This window comes from Erigeron canadensis, chromosome 4 (assembly GCF_010389155.1).
Source record: "Erigeron canadensis isolate Cc75 chromosome 4, C_canadensis_v1, whole genome shotgun sequence".
NCBI lineage: Eukaryota > Viridiplantae > Streptophyta > Magnoliopsida > Asterales > Asteraceae > Erigeron > Erigeron canadensis.
Genome location: NC_057764.1, coordinates 43558579 through 43577299, shown reverse-complemented (window position 1 = coordinate 43577299; position 18721 = coordinate 43558579). Strand labels below are relative to the sequence as shown.

The window sequence follows — 18721 nt, the reverse complement described above, 5'->3', positions numbered from 1 at the left end:
AATACCAAAAAAAAATATAGCAAATACTAAGTAAAACATAAATACCCAAAAAACTCTCCAAAAATATGTAATAGTGTTTAGAACACATGACATATGGAACTAAAGGTCAAAGACCTACCACTGCACTCAAATCATTCTTGTTTTACAAAAGCTGAATATTACATATATATATATATATAACAACTATAACCGAAACTCTAAACAGGTAGTCGTACCCGTTTCAGAAATTCCATGGAAACGTTTCCGTGTACGAAACACGTGTAAAACTTTTCCTTGAATTGTCCATAGATACCGAAAATTTTTTTTGAAGTTTTATATTGAGTCTAATTAATATTAGAGTTTAATGAACTTTTCGTATTCCAAACAGACTATATTATATACAATTTGATCAACATTCAATTTTTTTTATTTCAAAACCAATTATTAAAAACTAAACATTCGATGAGTGATCACTGATCAAGCACATATTATACAACTATACATATATAGTTATATATAATATATGAAGTCTCAAGTCTCTCTATAAAAAATTGATATATTTTAAATTTGTATGTTTTTTTGTTGCCGTACCCGTATCTTGCAAATTTTAGTTTTGTCGTTTCCCGTTCATGTATCCCTTTGCCGTACCCATTTCGGTGCTACATAGTATAACAATTTGTAGGTTGTTTCAAATAAGACAAAAAGTCACTATTCACATCCTTTTTCTTATTAAAGAAGATAATTGTTTTGTAAAAAAGCTTTATATAAATCTACATACCAAAGTTAAAGAATATTTGCAAAAACAAATTAAAAATATATAATAGTTAATAAGAAAGTTTTATATAAAACCTGGTACAAAAACGTCGTAGGGTTTATCGTATTGCTAATTATAGAAACGATCTTTGCTTGAGTTTGACTTGATTCATATATATATTTCCCTCGGCATATATGGAATTTTTGTTCTCACATGTAGTTTTATATCAAATTACGTATTAAATTCTTTTTGAACGACGTTAGAACGCAAGCTAAGTTATTGTCAGGATATTTATCAGCAACTGTGTAGAGCACTACCCGCCGGCTCGAGTCAATCAAAATTACAAACCTTACACTTCCCATTTGCACAAGAAATCACCATTTGCTAGGTCGAAAAAAGTACACAAGCCGCCTCTCTCACGTTTAAGTTCATTACGAGTACTCGTCCTAGCTAGATTCATAAGCCAAGGACCAAGATGCAACGTAAATCATTCATCTCCCAAACACGATCTTGACAAGCATCCGGCCTCTGACCGATAATTATGAGTAAAAATGGCGAGACGACCTCTCTCAAGACTTTTAGTGAAGATGCTCCGATCCCCAACTACTGGTAATTCCGGGCAAAGCGATTGTGCCAAAATCATGTGTACTCAAATCAAATTTCACGATACAATCATCACGATACTAGTATAAATTGCACGTAATGTAACTTTATGTCGTTAATGGCAGCTGCTAGCTAGCAAGAAATTATATATAGGTTATGAATTAACTTTTAAGGATAATTAATGAATTCGATCGACGACATGCATCAAGCTAGCTAGCTAGAAGGCCGATCGATAACCAATTAAGGATTTACAACGAGATTTTGAAGGATATTGTAATTAGGGTTTGATAGCCTAGCTTACATATATATATATATATATATATATGTTAATTTATACTCTATTTTTTTTTTTTTGTCATTAATTTATGGGTACGTGGGCTTTATATTTGTAAGGTATCATCGATAATGCATGTTATTGATAACGCTTAATTAATTATGGATAGCCGGCCGGGCTTTTTATTTATAGCGTACCATCCTTCTATATAAATACCCAAAAATATTAATTTGATTATTAACAAAGGGGGCATGGGCAGAAGGTAATAGAGACCGGGGAGGGTTGTGGCCCTCCCAGATTTGTGGTTAACACCGAAAATACTTCTAATGTTTTAAGGATTTTTTGTAATGTTTAGATAGAATGACCATTTTTAAATTTTGGTAACGAATTGAAACCAGAGGATGAAAAAGAAGATGAAAACATAACATTAGGGCCCCACTTAATTGTACATTCTTTGTTTTTTATTATGTATATGTACTTATGGTCCTTTATATTATATCTAATATCATATCACTCCCTTATAGTTTTAAATAATAAAACCAGTTAATTAATTAATTTATTTAAGTAATCTTGATTGTCGCGGAATGTGCATCAAGACTCTCTTTTCTAAGCGCTACTTTTGCGCTTAAAGAAGCTCTCGGAGAGAATTCCATGATTCTATTTAGGGTATAATATATAAGGGGAATACCGCCTTAACAACAAGTACGTATATTATTTTTCCTAATTGCATTTATTTTATTATATTTTTAATTGCATTTAGATTTAAATTGAATCTTTTAGTTATGTGGTTATGTTCATAGTTGTTAGACTATTAGGAGTCACGAGTCGACTCTTACGAGTTGAGTCGGTTTATACTTATAACGAGGCGACTCGTTGGGTGACTCTTTTTTCTGCTGACTTTTACGAGTCGTGATGTGAATTGGGACCTCACATGACTCTTTTTTCTCCCGACTCTTACTTGAAGTATGCACGAAATTACGGTTTTCATACCTCACATGCATGACACGTGACTTCACTTAACGGTGAAATAGATGACCATCAGCGAAAGGTATGGTCAGTGTAAGTTTTTGGCAACGATGGGTATGTCTCGCGTAATTTTTAAATTGTAGGTATGACCAGTGTAGTTTTAAACAAACTTCAGGTATGATTTTTGTAATTTACCCTAAAAATTTTTTTAGTGAATTAGATAAAATTCTACGAATATTAATTTAATAAAGTAAGAGAGAGGAAAATTTCTGAGTGTGACAAAAATACCACTCTAGCGTTGGGAGGGTTTTTTTTTTTTAATTTAATCCATCCATTTTTTCTGATCCGTAGAGAAAGGTTCTTGAGTTTTTTTTTTTTTTTTTTAAGGGTTCTCAAATAACCCAACCTCTACTTTTCCATAATCTATATCTACATCTATATCTGAACTAGAGAGAGAGAGAGAAAGTCAATAGAAACCCCTTACTCCCATGTGCCTAAAACACACCCGTGTTGGGTCGAAGAATTTGGCGACACTACTTGACCTGAGACATATGTATGATAGTTACTTCGCTAGAAAAGAGACATTTAAGCTTCGTATTACACACACAAAAACCTTCTCCATACGTATTTTAAGATGCCAAATTTAATATTAACATTGTATTTGGTCGAGTCAACCCAACCTCAGACATGTATGCTAGTTACTTCGCTAGAAATAGGCTTGGTCAAGCTCCAATCAAATTTCAAGCTTTGAATTTGATAACCGAGACTACTCAACCAGCCCTTAAAAAAATAAAAAGTGCTTACTCAATTTAGCTTTACAACCGTAACACAAGAACTTAGCAAACAATAATAAGCATTTTGTAAGATTAAAGTGTGTGAATAACGGCATAGAATGTGACATCCAGCAAAATTCATTCAGAATCTAAATACAATCTCAAACACGTAAACACCGAAAGCCCTAGTTAACAAACCATCGAATACATGGACCTAACTTGATGATATAGCCATATAGGACTTCGACAAATAATTTTTAAGCAAGATCATGGATCTAACAAAATAGACCAAAAGAAACCAAGTACCCTGTCCTTTAAAGCAACGGGCCCAACACATAAGCAAAACAAAATTATAAAGTTTCTTCACTTATGCAGTAGCATCAGGATTCTCCGTCTCCATAGCTTCAGATGCATCAGAGTTCACGTTGTTTTCCGCATTCGGGTTAGGGCTAGCAGCATTGTCTCCTTGAGAAGACTGTTGCTGCTGCTCACTTTCTTGGGAAGGTGCAGGTGAAGCTGGTTTCTCAGGAGTGGCAGGCTTAGGTGGGGCCGGCTTTGGTTTCGACATTATTGGCCTACAGAGCCTGCATACACAAGCATAAATATAATTTTTAAACACTGTCATCTCGTGAACATAAAGAATATATTAAAAAAAGCAAGACACTTCACGAAGAGGACCCATATGTAATTATAAATAATACACATTATGAGCAAAGACATACTTGTCAAATGCCTCATGTTTCTTTCTTATATCGGTTAATAAAAGAACTGGATCAGCATGCTTAGGGAGTGAGTCCTGCTGTTGTTTCTTCTCTCTCAGCCAATTTTCTGCTTCTGAGCACTCGTTCAAAACCTGAACAAGGCTGGCAAATTAAGTACAGGAAAAATGGCTGACGATGTATATACCAGAAAAAAAAAAGAAGTTCAAGATCACAACCTTTTGTTTCTCACTCATGTCAATGTGATCATACTTGGGATCACTAGATGCTGCGGCCTGCCTGAACCAACTAATATGATTAACCAGTTGATCAACGAAGGATCCTCTTTCAGAGTGCTCCTTGTATCGGTGTTCAATGGGATCACCTTGCTGCAAATGTAGTGCTCCAATTAAGTACATGATAGTGAGTAAGAATACACATGAGCAGAACCTGAAGTGAATGAACCAGAAAACAAACCTTCTTGAGCTCTTCAAGCTTGGCTACATATACACCTTTAGTTTCATCTTCACCGTCTTCATACAACCAATCTTCTGTCTGTTGAAGCTTGGCAATGAGTTGTTCTCTCTCTGACTCAGTTACAAACTCGTGCAATTTATCATGCAGCTGACATACAAGGAAGCTTGTGAATCGATATTTCAAGTGTGTAACAAACATAGTTATCAAAAGCGAAGGCGCATTCAAAGCGCAATGACCTCAAACGTGGCCTAGGCGAGAGGCGTAAATGCCATTAAAATGCACTTAAGTAAATAACAAACCAAATGCCATTAAAATTACTAAATACCATTCAAATAACTCATAATGCATTCAATCAAAAAGTTCAACATACATTCTTCATAAATTGGAAACAAAAAACTTGAAACCAAATTATTCATAATTATGTTGAAATTATCTATAGTAGAATTCAGAAAAATATAAAAACAACTACCAAAGAATGATAACATACACTAGTAATGTTAGGAAACTGGTTTCTGTAGCTCTAAAGAAAATAATAGAGACCTTATGAAAAAACAACAGAAACCCCTTATGGAAATCGGTTTTCACACAAAATATAAAAACAGGTTTCCAAAAAGAATGGAAACCGGTTTTCACAATCCATTATCAAAACAGCTTTCTATATCCTTAAAACTGGTTTCCATATCCTTAAAACAGGTTTCCTTTCTTTTGTTAGGTTTCTATATCCTTAAGACCGGTTTCCTTCCCCATAATTCCGCCGTTCCCATTATGGGCCTTGGGCTTAGGGCTCAGATGCGAACTGGCGAGAATTTAATGTGCCTAGCTCCCAGGCGCCAAAAGCGAGCGCTTTTAACAACTATGGTAACAAATACAAGAAAGCAAATAAATTACCTTGTTCCTCATGTCATAGACATAGGCTTCAACAGCATTCTTTTTGTCCTTAGTTTCTTCCATAACCCGGTCTTGCAAAGCCATTTCAAATTCCTTTTCTACTGCTTTCTGCACATCAGCAGGCAGCATGGCCCCATAAACCAACTCAGAAACAGGCACGTTGGCTTTCTTGACCTTCTTCTTTGGAACTTCCACCTGAGAAAGACCAAGAAAATTACCATATCATTCATCCATAAAGAACACCCCAACATATTTACCTACCAAAATTCCTATGTTACTTAATTGACAACAGCTATTTGATGCTCTTTTAAACTAGTAATCATGACAGAATCATGTTTCAACTACTACTATAACAAAAGTAAACTTTAACTATAATCCAAGAAGACGAATCTCAACCTAGTCTACTTTATGCTTGAAACAGCTGCGAGCCAAGATGAATATACGGTTTGCTTAGTGAATCGATACAAAGCTTAAAGGCTAAAGCTACCCAGAAAATAGAATTGGTACATAAAAACGAGCCAACTCATCTTTGTTCTCCAGTGGGAAATCATCTAAAGCTACCTATTTATATTTATATATGTCGTATTGCATGTCTTATTAGGATTGGTATATGACTTAAAAAACTTGGCAATAGAACGAGAGTCAAACACATAGGGAAGATTGCATAAGAAAGAACCATATAATCAATGTCAGGACCAAGCCTAATTAAAGTTCGTCCAGCACATAAACAAGCTTAAAGGAGCCTTATGGGGTTCATCTAAAGCTGCCTATATATATTTAGCATTGCATGTCTTCTACTAACCTTAGCATCAGTTTCCATCTGAACAGGAGTATCTCCTGTTTCTTGAGCCCCATTCTCAGTCGCAGTGGCATCCTGCATATTAACATCAGTTTCATTGGCAGAAGGTGCATCAACTGGAGCCTTGTCCATTTCCATGTTTGTTGTTTCCTTTGAAACAGGAACTTCAAGTTCCTCCTCTTCAATAAGCTGGAATGACACACCGCAATCAGAAAGACTCGCTAAAATTTAGCAAGAACCAACTATAATGAAGGGTAAAGTAAAATATGACTACAACATTCACCTGAGCAGACTCCACAGAGACTATTCCGTGCAAGTTCAAACGGGCTTTCACCTTGACCTTTGCGCGGTCACCTTTTGTTGCTTGAAAGGGACCAATCTGCATGCCAACACACAAGTGAGATGATTAGCATAACTCTAAACTATTCTACCAACACTCAAGGATACTTCTAATCTGTAAGACAGTTCACCGTGTAAGTGCTGATCTTTGCCGGTGCCTGCAATTCAGTGACATCTGCATATTGCACATCTACGGTAAATGTGCCAGCTCTGTAGAAAGTCAGAGCTTTCACGCTCGGAATCGGATTTCCCTTGGGGAAAACAATACTGCTCTGTTGATTCTCCACGTTCCCATTCTGGGAATCTTGGGCATTACCCTTCCATGTCAGGGCAATTGAAAAGGGGAAGCTCTCTTGGACCTTCAAAAACAAGCAATCCAAATTAAAGCTTTAGCCCAATTAAATTAACTAGCAACTCCCACATTACAAATTATACAACAAAGAAAAATCAGTAAGTTAAATCATACCTGGAATTCTCTAACTTTAAAGGTGGGACTGAGAATAGCACATTCCAAAGCACATCCTTTGGAGACACATTCACTTGCGTTCATTGTACGCCTTGGTTCTTTACCAAAGAACTCTGTCAAAATCTTAATTACAGCTGGTACTCTAGACCCTGAACCGACAACCTCCACGGCATAAATATCATCAACAGTGAGTTGGGCTTCGGAAAGAGCCTTTTCCAAAGGTTTCTTCACGCGTTCTAATATTGGGGCGCTAATTTGTTCAAATTCATCTCTCTTTATAAAACCTCTAACATCCTTATCGTCCATCAAGCACTCAATGTTCATAGGTGCCTCTGGATTTGCACTAAGCACCTTCTTCAGCTTTTCACAAGCAGCGCGAAGCCTGAGGCACGCCCTGGCATTCTGAAACACATCAATCTTGTACTCAGTCTTGAACTTTTCAGCAAAGTGCTGGAACAAAACCTCATCAAAATCCCTCCCACCAAGGCAACGATCGAAAGAGTGAGACAATATCTTCAACTGGCCTTTTTTGAAGCCTGCTATGCAAACCTGCATGCTAGCATGGCCAATATCAACAAAGGCTACATTGATCTGCTCATTTTCAGGCAAATCAGTCTTATATATTCCATAGGCCAGAGCAGTTGCAGTTGTTTCATGCATCAACCTGAGAGGATGCAGCCCAGCTATAGTTGCTGCATCCATGACAGCCCTTCTTTGAAGATCTGTGAAATAAACAGGCACCCCGATACAGCAATCAACAACTGCTGCATTTAAATTCTTCTCCGCTATCGTCTTCATGTTTGAAAAAACCATACCCATAACCTGAGTTGGTGTGAAAGTCTTCTTTTCTCCAAGATATTGAGCATTAATCAAAGGATAGCCATCAGGTCCTTCAGTAACAGAAAAAGGAAACGCTTTTAAATCCTGCTGTAACTCAGGGTCAGAAAAGGGTCTGCCAATCAACCGCTTAATCTGAGAAATAGTATTCTTTGGGTTCATCATACTGGTTGCAGCACCAGCTGTCCCAAGAAACCGCTGTTTCTCACCAAAACACACGAGAGCGGGAGTCTCACGCTTAGATTCATCGTTAAGAACAACATCAATCCCCCTTTGCCGGGCAACTGCCACGACACAACTTTCATTCCCAAGATCAAATCCAACTACGCTCATCTTTGGTGAGAGATAATGTACCTTGTTTATTAAATAAGGTTATTCTTCCCCACAAGAATAAACCTGAAAAAAGAATTGAGTCACATTAAATTTGATACACAACCAAAGTCCCCTAGAAGTAACTCTGCTACCGTCAAATATCAAGACCTTCACAAACAACTATTATCATTCAAAATTAAAAATTTTACAGAACAAATTCCCTAGCTTTATCTAATAAATTACTTGACTGTAAACTTACAGATTCAACAAAGTCAACAGAACGACTTTATCGACAACAATAAATTAACATACAAAATAGTCTATAATATGAACAGCTTAAAAACTGCAATCAGCAGATCCCATATCCATGGAGAATGTTAGCACAGCACAAACTAACATTCTAACACGACAAAGTTTACAAAATTAATCACCCGACTATGAAATTATTGAATTATAACCTTCTGGGCACGTCGCCTTTTCTTTAAAAGAAACAACTTTAAAGACAGATCTTCCTACTTGAATTTGAACAGAAACTAAACACTATGATCTAAACAATTTATATAACTATATCACTAAAACCCCTCAATTTTTAATATACAATGTTAATTTAAAAAAAAAAAAGAGGACATGGAGTTTTTTTAGTTGCATAAAACAAAAAAAGAAAAAAAGACAGCGTTTAACCAATCAAAAACTCATCAAACAAACAAACACATTGGTCAAATTAAGTGTACAGAAGATATCAAAACTGGATCTCTAACCTACTTGTTAAATTAAATTAATGAAAACTATAAACCCTAAAAGTAGCATTAGAAAACCCAATAACTAAGTAAACAATTAAAATACTTATAATAAAGTAAATCTATATATAGATATATTGAATGATATATAGAGACAGTTAATTAACAGAAGAATAATAAACGGATCTGATGAATGAAAAGACGGAGATCGAACCTTTGGGTGACGGACAACGGCGGTGAGAAAAAGCAAAAAGATTCGGAAACTTTGGAAGACTGGTAAACGGGTGGATGGATTGATATTTGAGAGGCGAAAGTAAGATGAAAGAGGTGGTGGGAGGGGGGTTGGGTTTTATGTGGAATTTTCTAATTTGAGATTTTCTCTTCACTAGATTTGTCCAGAATTAACATTCTAGAATCATCTTTTTCCTTTTCTTAAGGGTTTATGGCCCATGTTTTGGTTGTTGGGCTTATTTTCTTAATTCTTTTTGTACTGTAATCTAACCTAGTCCATCAAGTTGTTATTTAAACTTTTTTATTTGATTAGTATTGTACCCGTCCCGTCACCAACTCTTTGCTAGTACATTGTACAACAACAATGTAGATTAAGCAACAACGATGCAGGTAAACTAGAATGTAAACAGCCGAGTGATTTTTATTTTTAAGATTTTTAAGTTAATATGTTTTCGGTATAGCATGTTCAAAAGGAAGTGATGTTTTTACTCAAGGATGAAAACATATTAAATTAGTACGAATTGAGTTTGTTTATGTATTTTTGTTAGTTGATCAAATGACAAACATAAATGTCTAAATGACCATAGTTTTGCGTTCGTGTTCGTTCGATATAGGTCTAAGCAACCAACATTCAACGGAAGAAGTCGGAAAATATATTTATTTACTTGTTTAATAAAATAAATGTAAAAACTTTGACAATCATACCATTTATTTATTTACTAAAATATTGTTGTTCGCCACAAAGTAACGGAATCCAGATAGACAACCGCCTATCCGGTTAAGACATCACCATTTAACGATGAAAGAGTATGTTTCTACTCAAACATAAAAATCATACTATGTATAAATATCTACATAGTAATTTTCGTTTTCATTTACTATAATTAAGATGCAAACATATCAAAAGACTTGACCAGTCAAGCAATACCCGTGGCAGAGTCTCATGACAAAAATTTATTGTCTTGTAATCAAATATTGTAAATTTGATTAACACAATTCTATAGGAGTTAGAGTAGTTGCATATCTCGAAAGAGTAACTACATATCTTGAAAGAGAATGGGAAGACAAAATAGAAATATGACACTAAAACTATGATGGATGATAAAGTATTGGAGAAACACATGTTAGAGGATTTAGTAGTAATAAACTTCTCTTCTATGAAGTTGATTTTCAAACAAAGCGTTAATATGATATATGGACTAATCTAGAATTTAATTTGTGGACGATAGAGTATTGTTGTAGGAAGATATGACTAACTTGTTTCACGAGGTCCAAAAAAATTGTCAATTTCAAAATGTTCATCAAAATCGTAACTAAAATGTCATTTTGACTTACCGAATATCACCAAACTAGCAATAAAGTAATTGGAGCTAATAATACATACCAAAAAATCTACGATAACACGTCTACTCTAATCACTATAAGTGTCATGGTCTTTCTTTAATGGCTTCAGTTATAGCTATTTCATATCCCAATTTGTTTATCGACTGCTCACTAACATGCTTAGCCATAGCCCATAGATATCATGTTGTTTTGTTTTATTTTCATTTTTTTAGTTCGAGGGGTGTTTGGTTGAAGTGTTTATATGAGGTATGAAATATTAAAAAGTGATGATTAAGACAACAAATATTCCACATACCAATATTTATTTATTTTTCAAAAAAAAAAACATTTGCAATACGGTAGGACATTGGTAATAGTGTAACACGTGCCATCAGATTGACACCCGCCTCTTCTGCCTTCTTCTCCCAGAAATTTATCTGATCTTCAATTCAATTGGATTTTTATACAAAATTTTATCAATCAGCTTCATATCAAAAGGTAAGTTTCTTCTTCTTTTTCGTATGCTTTTGAGTTCCGATTCCAATTTATGTGTTTTGTTATAATTCAATCTTTATATAAAATTATTATGCAAATATCTCTCAATCAATAAACACAAATGAAACAGAAAGTATTATTCTTTTTCTTGATGACTCGTAATTTGTAGAAAGCGTTTGACTTTTCATCTTGGTCTATGTAGTTTTAGTTACACAGTGACTTGTTTTGGTCAGGTTAAAATTTGAATGAAACTAGTGCATTGTCCATTGCAATTCATGTTAACTAGAGTTAGCAAACATAAAGGGCAACTTGGGTGGTTGGATAATAAAAGGGGTCAAAATGTTTTTTGTCAAATCATGTAATTTTTGCTATATGTCCAAGTGTGCTTGCCTGCTTGGTCGGGCTAACAAGAAACTCTTGTCATCTTTATTAATTGTAATATTTTGTCTCTCAATTATGATCACATACACTTTTATAAAATCTAGTTATTTGCAGAAATCAGTTTACAAAACTTCATGCATTTACAATACATCAGCGCTTTCTGTTATTTTGGCATTCCAAGTCTTGCCCAAATTTGTATACTTTACTTTTTTGCTTAGAGTATTTGCTTTAGGTTGCTTTTTCTGGTGTCAGACTAAATATGCGTATCCAAATAACCCAGATGACCATAGTTGAATCTAGATTATGTAGTAGAAACAATCTACTAATTACTGTCCATCTGTTTGTATGCATGTGAGCTTGACATACTATGTTATTTGATGTCTTTACTATGCTTCAAAATACTGCAATGTGCTGTATGGGTAGATTATACGTCTTTAGGTATGTTAATGTCTTTTTGGTGTGCATCGTGGCATTTTAAAGCTGTGAGTTCAGTATGTATTATTATGCTTATTGTGTAATTCAAGAATGAAATTCTTTTAAACTTCTATGTGCATTCAAAAGTTGTGGCATTTTATGACTGAAATTGGTTGCAAACATACATAGATTTTGTTGCCGTTAAGAAAACACAGATCTTGTTACTAGATATTGTGTCGTATTTATATTTGCCGAGTATACCTGTATATGTGATAGGTACCAAGTAGAGAATCACTACAAAACGCAAGAGTAAACACAAATAGAACCGAAACAAGTCGGCTGTTAAAAAAGATAATTTGGTTTTGGCTGTTAAAAAAGATAATCTGCTTATTGCCTTATTGCACCAAGCAGACAATACCAACTTGGTACACAAGGTATTACTAAAAGTAAGAAATTACATTACTAAACATAATATTAAGTCTTGAAACTTGACACTCTGTACCCTTGAATCTTGTCTGCTGCTATCCTTTTTGTTTCTTGCATGCACTGTCTCTAATGTTGATTTATGTCATTACCCCATCCAAGAACCACCTTGTCCTCAAGGTGGATTGCTTCTTCTTTTGGCAACCCTTCCCACACGATCAACACCTCAAACTCTTTTCCAGACAACGGTGACTTGGTCCAAATTTACAATCACAACGAAAACATAATCCCTTAGCGCGCTTATCAGCAACCTCGGTGTCAGTAAGCCGTTTAAATGCTGGCTTAGCATCCCCACCCTTAGTATCACCCGTCGCCGTCTTAGCAGTTAACAACCCTCCAGTCACGGTTTTAACCCCCAACCCAGGAAGTCCCGAAACTTGCTTAACTCCTCCCTTTCCAATATCCATTCTCCCACCAATACATTCTTCATCAATCATAATAGCTAATTTGATCGTTGAAGTCAACCCGCGCGGCTGTAAAAGACAAACAGACAAACGAATCTTCGGTTTCAATCCCTTAATAAAAGTCCCTATCATTACATCCTCCGGAATTTCTTCCAACTGAGCTGCCAATTTTTCAAAAAGACACATATTTGCGGACCGTTCCTCTCTGTTTAATCGCTAAAAACTGCTCAAGCAAAGTACCCGCCTTCGATGGCTGAAACCTATCCAAGACACTATCTTTCAACATGTCCCAATGACCAAATGGTTCCTGTTTTTCATGCCATTCAAACCACGTAAGGGCCTGCCCCTCTAAGCACAAAATTGCAGCCCTTAAACGATCCCTCGGTAACACGAACCCCTGCACATCAAAAAATCGCTCCATCTTATAAACCCACCCATAAGCATCCTCGCCATCAAACATGGGCATCATCAACTTACGCAACCTATAATCCGCCTCATTCAATGGTTGTCCCATATCCCACGAATTTGCCCCATTCAAAGGCTGTTCCAAACTCCGGAGCTCTTCTGGCCAAGTATCCTCAGCCCTGGTAACTCCTCCCGTTTCCGCTGGTCGGAAGTAATTAAACCCCACAAACCCAGGAGGAGTAGGTCGGCGGTTGGCACTCACCTCTTCATCGTTGCTCAGACCCAAACCACTGGGGCCTCCCCTTGACACAGGACCGTTCAATGTTGACACCCTAGGACTGGGAATCAAAACTGAAGCTGTCACAGGCATAGTAACTCCTGGTTGCGTCGCTGATGGTTGGGTTGGAGTCAACTTAGCCAGCGCCGCGAAGATCTGAGTTTGCATCCCCAACAGTACTTTGTGTTGCTTATCAGTAGTTTCCTGCAACCTAACCAAAGCCAACTCAAATTTATCTAACCTGGTTTCTGTCGTTGCCTGGAACTGTTTAGAAGCCAATTGAAAATGCACTGAAGCAGCCTTCAAGTGCTGTAAATCGCTATCAACCTCAGTTACCTTACGTGCCATTGATCAGAATTACCTGCAGATGACAGAATGGACGGCTCTGATATTACCAATTGATAGGTACCAAGCAGAGAATCACAGCAAAAGTGAAAACCTCAAGAATAAACACAAATAGAACCGAAACAAGTTGGCTGTTAATATAGATAAACTGGTTCTGAGTACCAGGAACTCCTACACGACCCCTAGACAATTTTCTGAATGAATAAAACACGGTGGCCTATTGCCTTATCTAATTAAGCAGACAAAATACCCTAACTTGGTGCACAAGGTATTACTAAAAATAATAAATTACTAATCATAAAATTAAGTCTTGAAACTTGACACTCTGGACCCTTGAATCTTCTCAGCCGCTGTCCTTTTTCTTTCTTGCATACACTCGTCTCCAATGTTGATTTACGACTTTTGAGGTTTAGAATTTTTTGTTGTCCGTTCGACATTGCTTAATTTCCCACACCCGAACAAATTGATCTTCATTCACTGGTTAGTTCTCAAGACTGATCGGTAATGGAGGGCATCTCTTTAAAAAATGTGAATGAAAAAGCAATTATATCCTCTTTCTATATTCTCGGTGAGGACTTATAGCTTGTACATGTTCGCTGCCTTTTTCATCTTGATCTATAATTACCATGCTTCTTTACCTCCAAGGTGATCTTTTAAGCTCCTTATTATGGCGGAACTTGAACAATTGCTATGGAGGGGCGGAATTCAATGAGACATAAAATTTAGCTTTGTTAGAGAGGCTAATATGTAAAATGAAAATTATTTTTGAAAAATATATAAAAAATTGGTATTAAAAATAAAAATTTGGAGGGGCTGGAACCCCCTTTGGCCCCTTAAAAGTTCCATCCTTGACTTTCTTGAGTCACGCATACTTAATGAGAGCATTGGTTGTGAGTTATATCTAGTTATTTGTTTTATCGTGTCCATGTTCAATCCATGTGATAAAATATATCCAAATCCGTCATTCATTAGGATTTCTTCACCATGTCCTCTTTATCACCTATCATTTTTTTATTTTATGCTTTGTCTATTCTGGATCATAGAAATCTTTAGGGTGTGTCTTAAGTTGTGGAAATCAGAGAAAAAAACCTCCATGAAAACTTGAAAAGTAAAAAAACCATGTTGTTAGTCTTGTTACTTTCTTTTTCTGTCCAATTACTTGTGGTCATTTGTATATAATCAAGTTTTTGTTTCTTTTTGACTTGTTAATTAGATTTTGTATCCATCAGATTTCTTGCAAGTTGTATATACATTTGATTCAGTGTTTGTTACAATCAAGTTTTTCATCAACTTAGTTTCCGGTAATTTCAGTTTGTGTTAGTCATTTTCTTGCACTTAGGGGCAGGTTCTGACTTTTAAGTCAAATTTTTATTTTTTTGAAATATTAATGGTAACATAAGAATTCAGATATATAAAATCAACCAAGTGATGATAACATAAGTGGCTATAAGTATTTGAAGTTAGATCATACAAGTATGTAACATTAATTTCAGATGAATGCTCATGCTATTATTAAGCTGACTAAGTGTATTACGCATATTTGCGTATAGTGATGATGTTGTATATTTTGTAGTCTAATTTATTTTTAACAATACCAATTAGAAAACTGATGAGAACCTATCTATTTGAACATGTTTTCTGAATTAGAGTTGCAGTAGTATTCGAACACACTTACAACTTTTAAATAGTATTCAAGAGATAAAAAAGTCTCCTCGGTTATTTCAAAAGCTAGAAACATAAAACTGTAGAAAGTTTTCTCCAACTAAATGCAACCTTAGCTGATGCTTTGTTTGCATTTTTATATCGAAAGTACAGAACTGCCTTCATATGGGTAACATCATATATTCTTTTCACTTAAGTTAATTATTGCCACTTTAAGATGGTGTGGTCAAAAACTGATTTGATTGCATGATACTTGTTAATTTCTTTTTTATTTTTAGCAATTTGTGTTTTATCTGGGAAAAAAAAGAAAGTTGAAAAAATGAAAACGTTTCCATAAGTGTCTGTCACTTGATATGCAGATCTGAATATTGATCTTCTTGTCTTATTATATATTTGCAACTCACGATGAATAATGTTGTCTTAAAAAAATATGCGGTGTTTCCACGACAGGCCAGTCTTGCTTAATATGATACAGGGGGTTAAAACAGTGACCTCGGATTTTCCGTTCAGAATACTTACTATACGTTTATTTGTCATTGAGCTCTGGTTCCATATATTCTTTTTATATTCATTTATTGTTTCATGTGCTAGGGGTTGAACTTTTAAGAATTGACTGATGGAAGCCACTGGGGAAGCGAAGGTTGGTAGCCTGTTGAATAAAATCCAGCCGCCTCGTCTTGAAGACGCAGGTCTTGAGGACTGTGCACTCCCCCCAGACTCTATACAAGAAGCCTTTCTCAAAGCTGCTACTGCAGTTCGCTCACGTATTTTCCACACATCAGATGATGAATCTGACGAAGAATGTGTTAACGACCCATGGCCTTATAATGGAACTTCCGGTGATAAGCTCACCGGAGTCACATCTGAGGCTGGTCTGCCCGGCGCTTGTGTGCCAAAGAAAGGTGCTGGGTTACCTGCAATGACTGGAGACGAGGTGGTCGTGGGCAGCAGAGAGGGTATGCCAGATAAGGTGGTGGAACCAGATGTGCCAGATGAGCCAGAGAAATCATGTGTTGATGGATTGCAAGGGTTAAAGATAGGAGAGAAAAAGGATAACGGTAAGAAATCTGAAACTAATACAGCATCAAAGGAGCAGGAAGAAGAAGACGAGAAAAGGCCAGACTTGACTGAAGTTTGTATATGATGTGTTAACCTTATGTTTGTAGTAGTCAAATAGTTTTATGTTTTCATTTTCTGCTATAGATCTTTAGAATCTGGCTCAGATCAGTACGCAATATAAAGCGTAAAACTCGAGCAGTCGTTGAAGTTTGTATTCCTTTTTGTTCGACTAAACAAGACGTAGTTAGTTATTATGAGTTTGATAGCTGAAAGCCTGAAAGGGTGAGTTGCAGGCTCTTGTTTTCCTTTCCATGTTTTTACGAGTCAAATTCTTGTGTGTGTGTTTTTTTTTCACCAAGTGAATTAACTTGATACTCGTATTTGATAATTAAAAAGAAGCAATATTAGACTGAAACGTGACATGGTTTATAGGACATTGACAATGATAAGCTTATGAAAAGATAAATTAAGACTTGATGGTTTATATAAGTTAAATTTTTATAAACTTAACATTTACAATGATAAGTATCTGATGACATGACTTCGGAAAAATTCTTGTTTTATCGATTTAAATACTCTAATGACATTTCAAGTTAATAAACATAGTGTGCATTACGAGTAATTTTGGATTAGGTAACAGAGCAATCATTTATAAATCCCCAAACACGTCCTCGGACATTATTTACTGACTAGCACTAGCCAATAAAAAATCAACAAAACCAAACATCATGGAACAGCAGCAGCAGCAGCCCATGGGTGTGCTCATGACATACCCAATGTCTTCATACCTCGAACAACAACTCGACACCCGCTTCAACCTCTTCCGTCTCTGGACCATCCAAAACAAACCCGACTTCTTCAAACACAATTCCGCTTCCATCCGAGCCGTTGTCGGGGACACTAACATCGGTGCAGACCGACAACTCATCGACTCGTTACCCGGTGTGGAAATCGTGTCAAGTTTTAGTGTTGGGTTGGACAAGATAGATTTGGGGTATTGTAAGGAGAAAGGGATTAGAGTTACCAACACGCCTGATGTCTTGACAGATGATGTTGCTGATATCGCCATTGGTTTGATATTAGCCACGTTAAGACGGATTTGTGAATCTGATCGCTATGTTAAGGCTGGATTCTGGAAAAAGGGTGATTTCAAGCTGACTACCAAGGTTCAATTCTTACCTCTGTTCTAAATGCTGCCATACATGGTCTCAATATGATATACTTGTATAAAGTTTATACCAATTTAAGTCACTCAAATATTGCAGAAACTATGGTATAATTTTATAAAGTTTATACTATTTGTAAATGCTTAACTTGAACTATTACTGGTTTTTCATATTTATGTGTGTAATACTTGCAGTTTACTGGCAAAAAAGTTGGAATAATTGGTTTGGGCAGAATTGGCACAGCTATTGCTAAGAGAGCTGAATCATTTAACTGTTCCATTAGTTACCATTCTAGATCAGAGAAACCGGAATTCAAATACAAGTACTTTCCCAGTGTTGTTGAATTGGCTTCCAATTGTGATATCCTGGTTGTGGCATGTTCACTGACAGAAGAAACCCGTCACATTGTTAACTGTGATGTCATTGATGCATTGGGTCCAGAGGGGGTTCTTGTTAACATTGGGAGGGGCGGACACGTAGATGAACCTGAATTGGTGTCTGCTCTTGTTGAAGGCCGGCTAGGTGGTGCCGGTCTTGATGTTTTTGAGCATGAACCTGAGGTGCCCGAGGAGCTCTTTGGTCTTGATAATGTAGTCGTTTTACCTCATGTTGGGAGTGACACAGTGGAAACTGGAAAGGCGATGGCTGATCTTGTCGTTGGGAACCTAGAGGCTCATTTTAACAAGAAGCCACTGTTAACTCCAGTAGTTTAGATCTGGATCAGTTATACTTTTTTCTTTGCCTTTGTATCGCGTGAGAAGGATAATCTTGTAATCTTTTTCATTGTTGTATACTTGATAAGGCAAGCAATCTTTTGAGTGAAATGAACTCGTGTTTGTTTTTTTTACTGAAACGGTCATCTGCCAATTGGTTTGATTTGTAAAGTTGCTTTGAGATTATGTATCATGAACTAAGTGTTGAACCAATTGGACCATTTATATCTCATGTGGAAAACATCGTATACTTAAACAATTGAAACAAGTTAAATCAAACACAACGTGGTCGATCTCTACCAGACGATGAAGAGGCATGCCGCTGAGTCCAATCACCACTGCTGTTCAAAAAAAAAAGGTCAGCTCAGTATGGTGTTAGAAAGAGTTGAGGGTAGATGGAAACTTTGACTTCCCAACACACTTTTACTCAATGTACCATTCTATTAAACAGGTACAACGCT

General features: G+C 36.2%; 3 protein-coding genes across 3 annotated transcripts; 2 read left to right on the top strand and 1 right to left on the bottom strand.

Annotated features, from left to right (window-relative positions):
* Positions 1–3412: 3412 nt before the first annotated feature.
* On the bottom strand, positions 3413–9263 carry LOC122594839 (heat shock 70 kDa protein 14). Its single transcript, XM_043767146.1, has 10 exons — positions 9117–9263; positions 7017–8249; positions 6682–6909; positions 6495–6590; positions 6215–6400; positions 5413–5607; positions 4525–4671; positions 4287–4436; positions 4072–4202; positions 3413–3933 (listed from the first exon to the last, which is right to left on the bottom strand). Exons 2-10 carry the CDS (start codon positions 8184–8186, stop codon positions 3717–3719), a joined length of 2520 nt encoding a protein of 839 aa, XP_043623081.1. The 5' UTR covers positions 8187–8249; positions 9117–9263; the 3' UTR covers positions 3413–3716.
* A 1541-nt stretch (positions 9264–10804) lies between these two features.
* LOC122596584 lies at positions 10805–16693 on the top strand. Its single transcript, XM_043769192.1, has 2 exons — positions 10805–10954; positions 15914–16693. Exon 2 carries the CDS (start codon positions 15939–15941, stop codon positions 16464–16466), a length of 528 nt encoding a protein of 175 aa, XP_043625127.1. The 5' UTR covers positions 10805–10954; positions 15914–15938; the 3' UTR covers positions 16467–16693.
* A 386-nt stretch (positions 16694–17079) lies between these two features.
* Positions 17080–18394, top strand: LOC122596024 (glyoxylate/hydroxypyruvate/pyruvate reductase 2KGR-like). The gene is made up of 2 exons (XM_043768521.1): positions 17080–17547; positions 17742–18394. Exons 1-2 carry the CDS (start codon positions 17110–17112, stop codon positions 18258–18260), a joined length of 957 nt encoding a protein of 318 aa, XP_043624456.1. The 5' UTR covers positions 17080–17109; the 3' UTR covers positions 18261–18394.
* Positions 18395–18721: the final 327 nt, after the last annotated feature.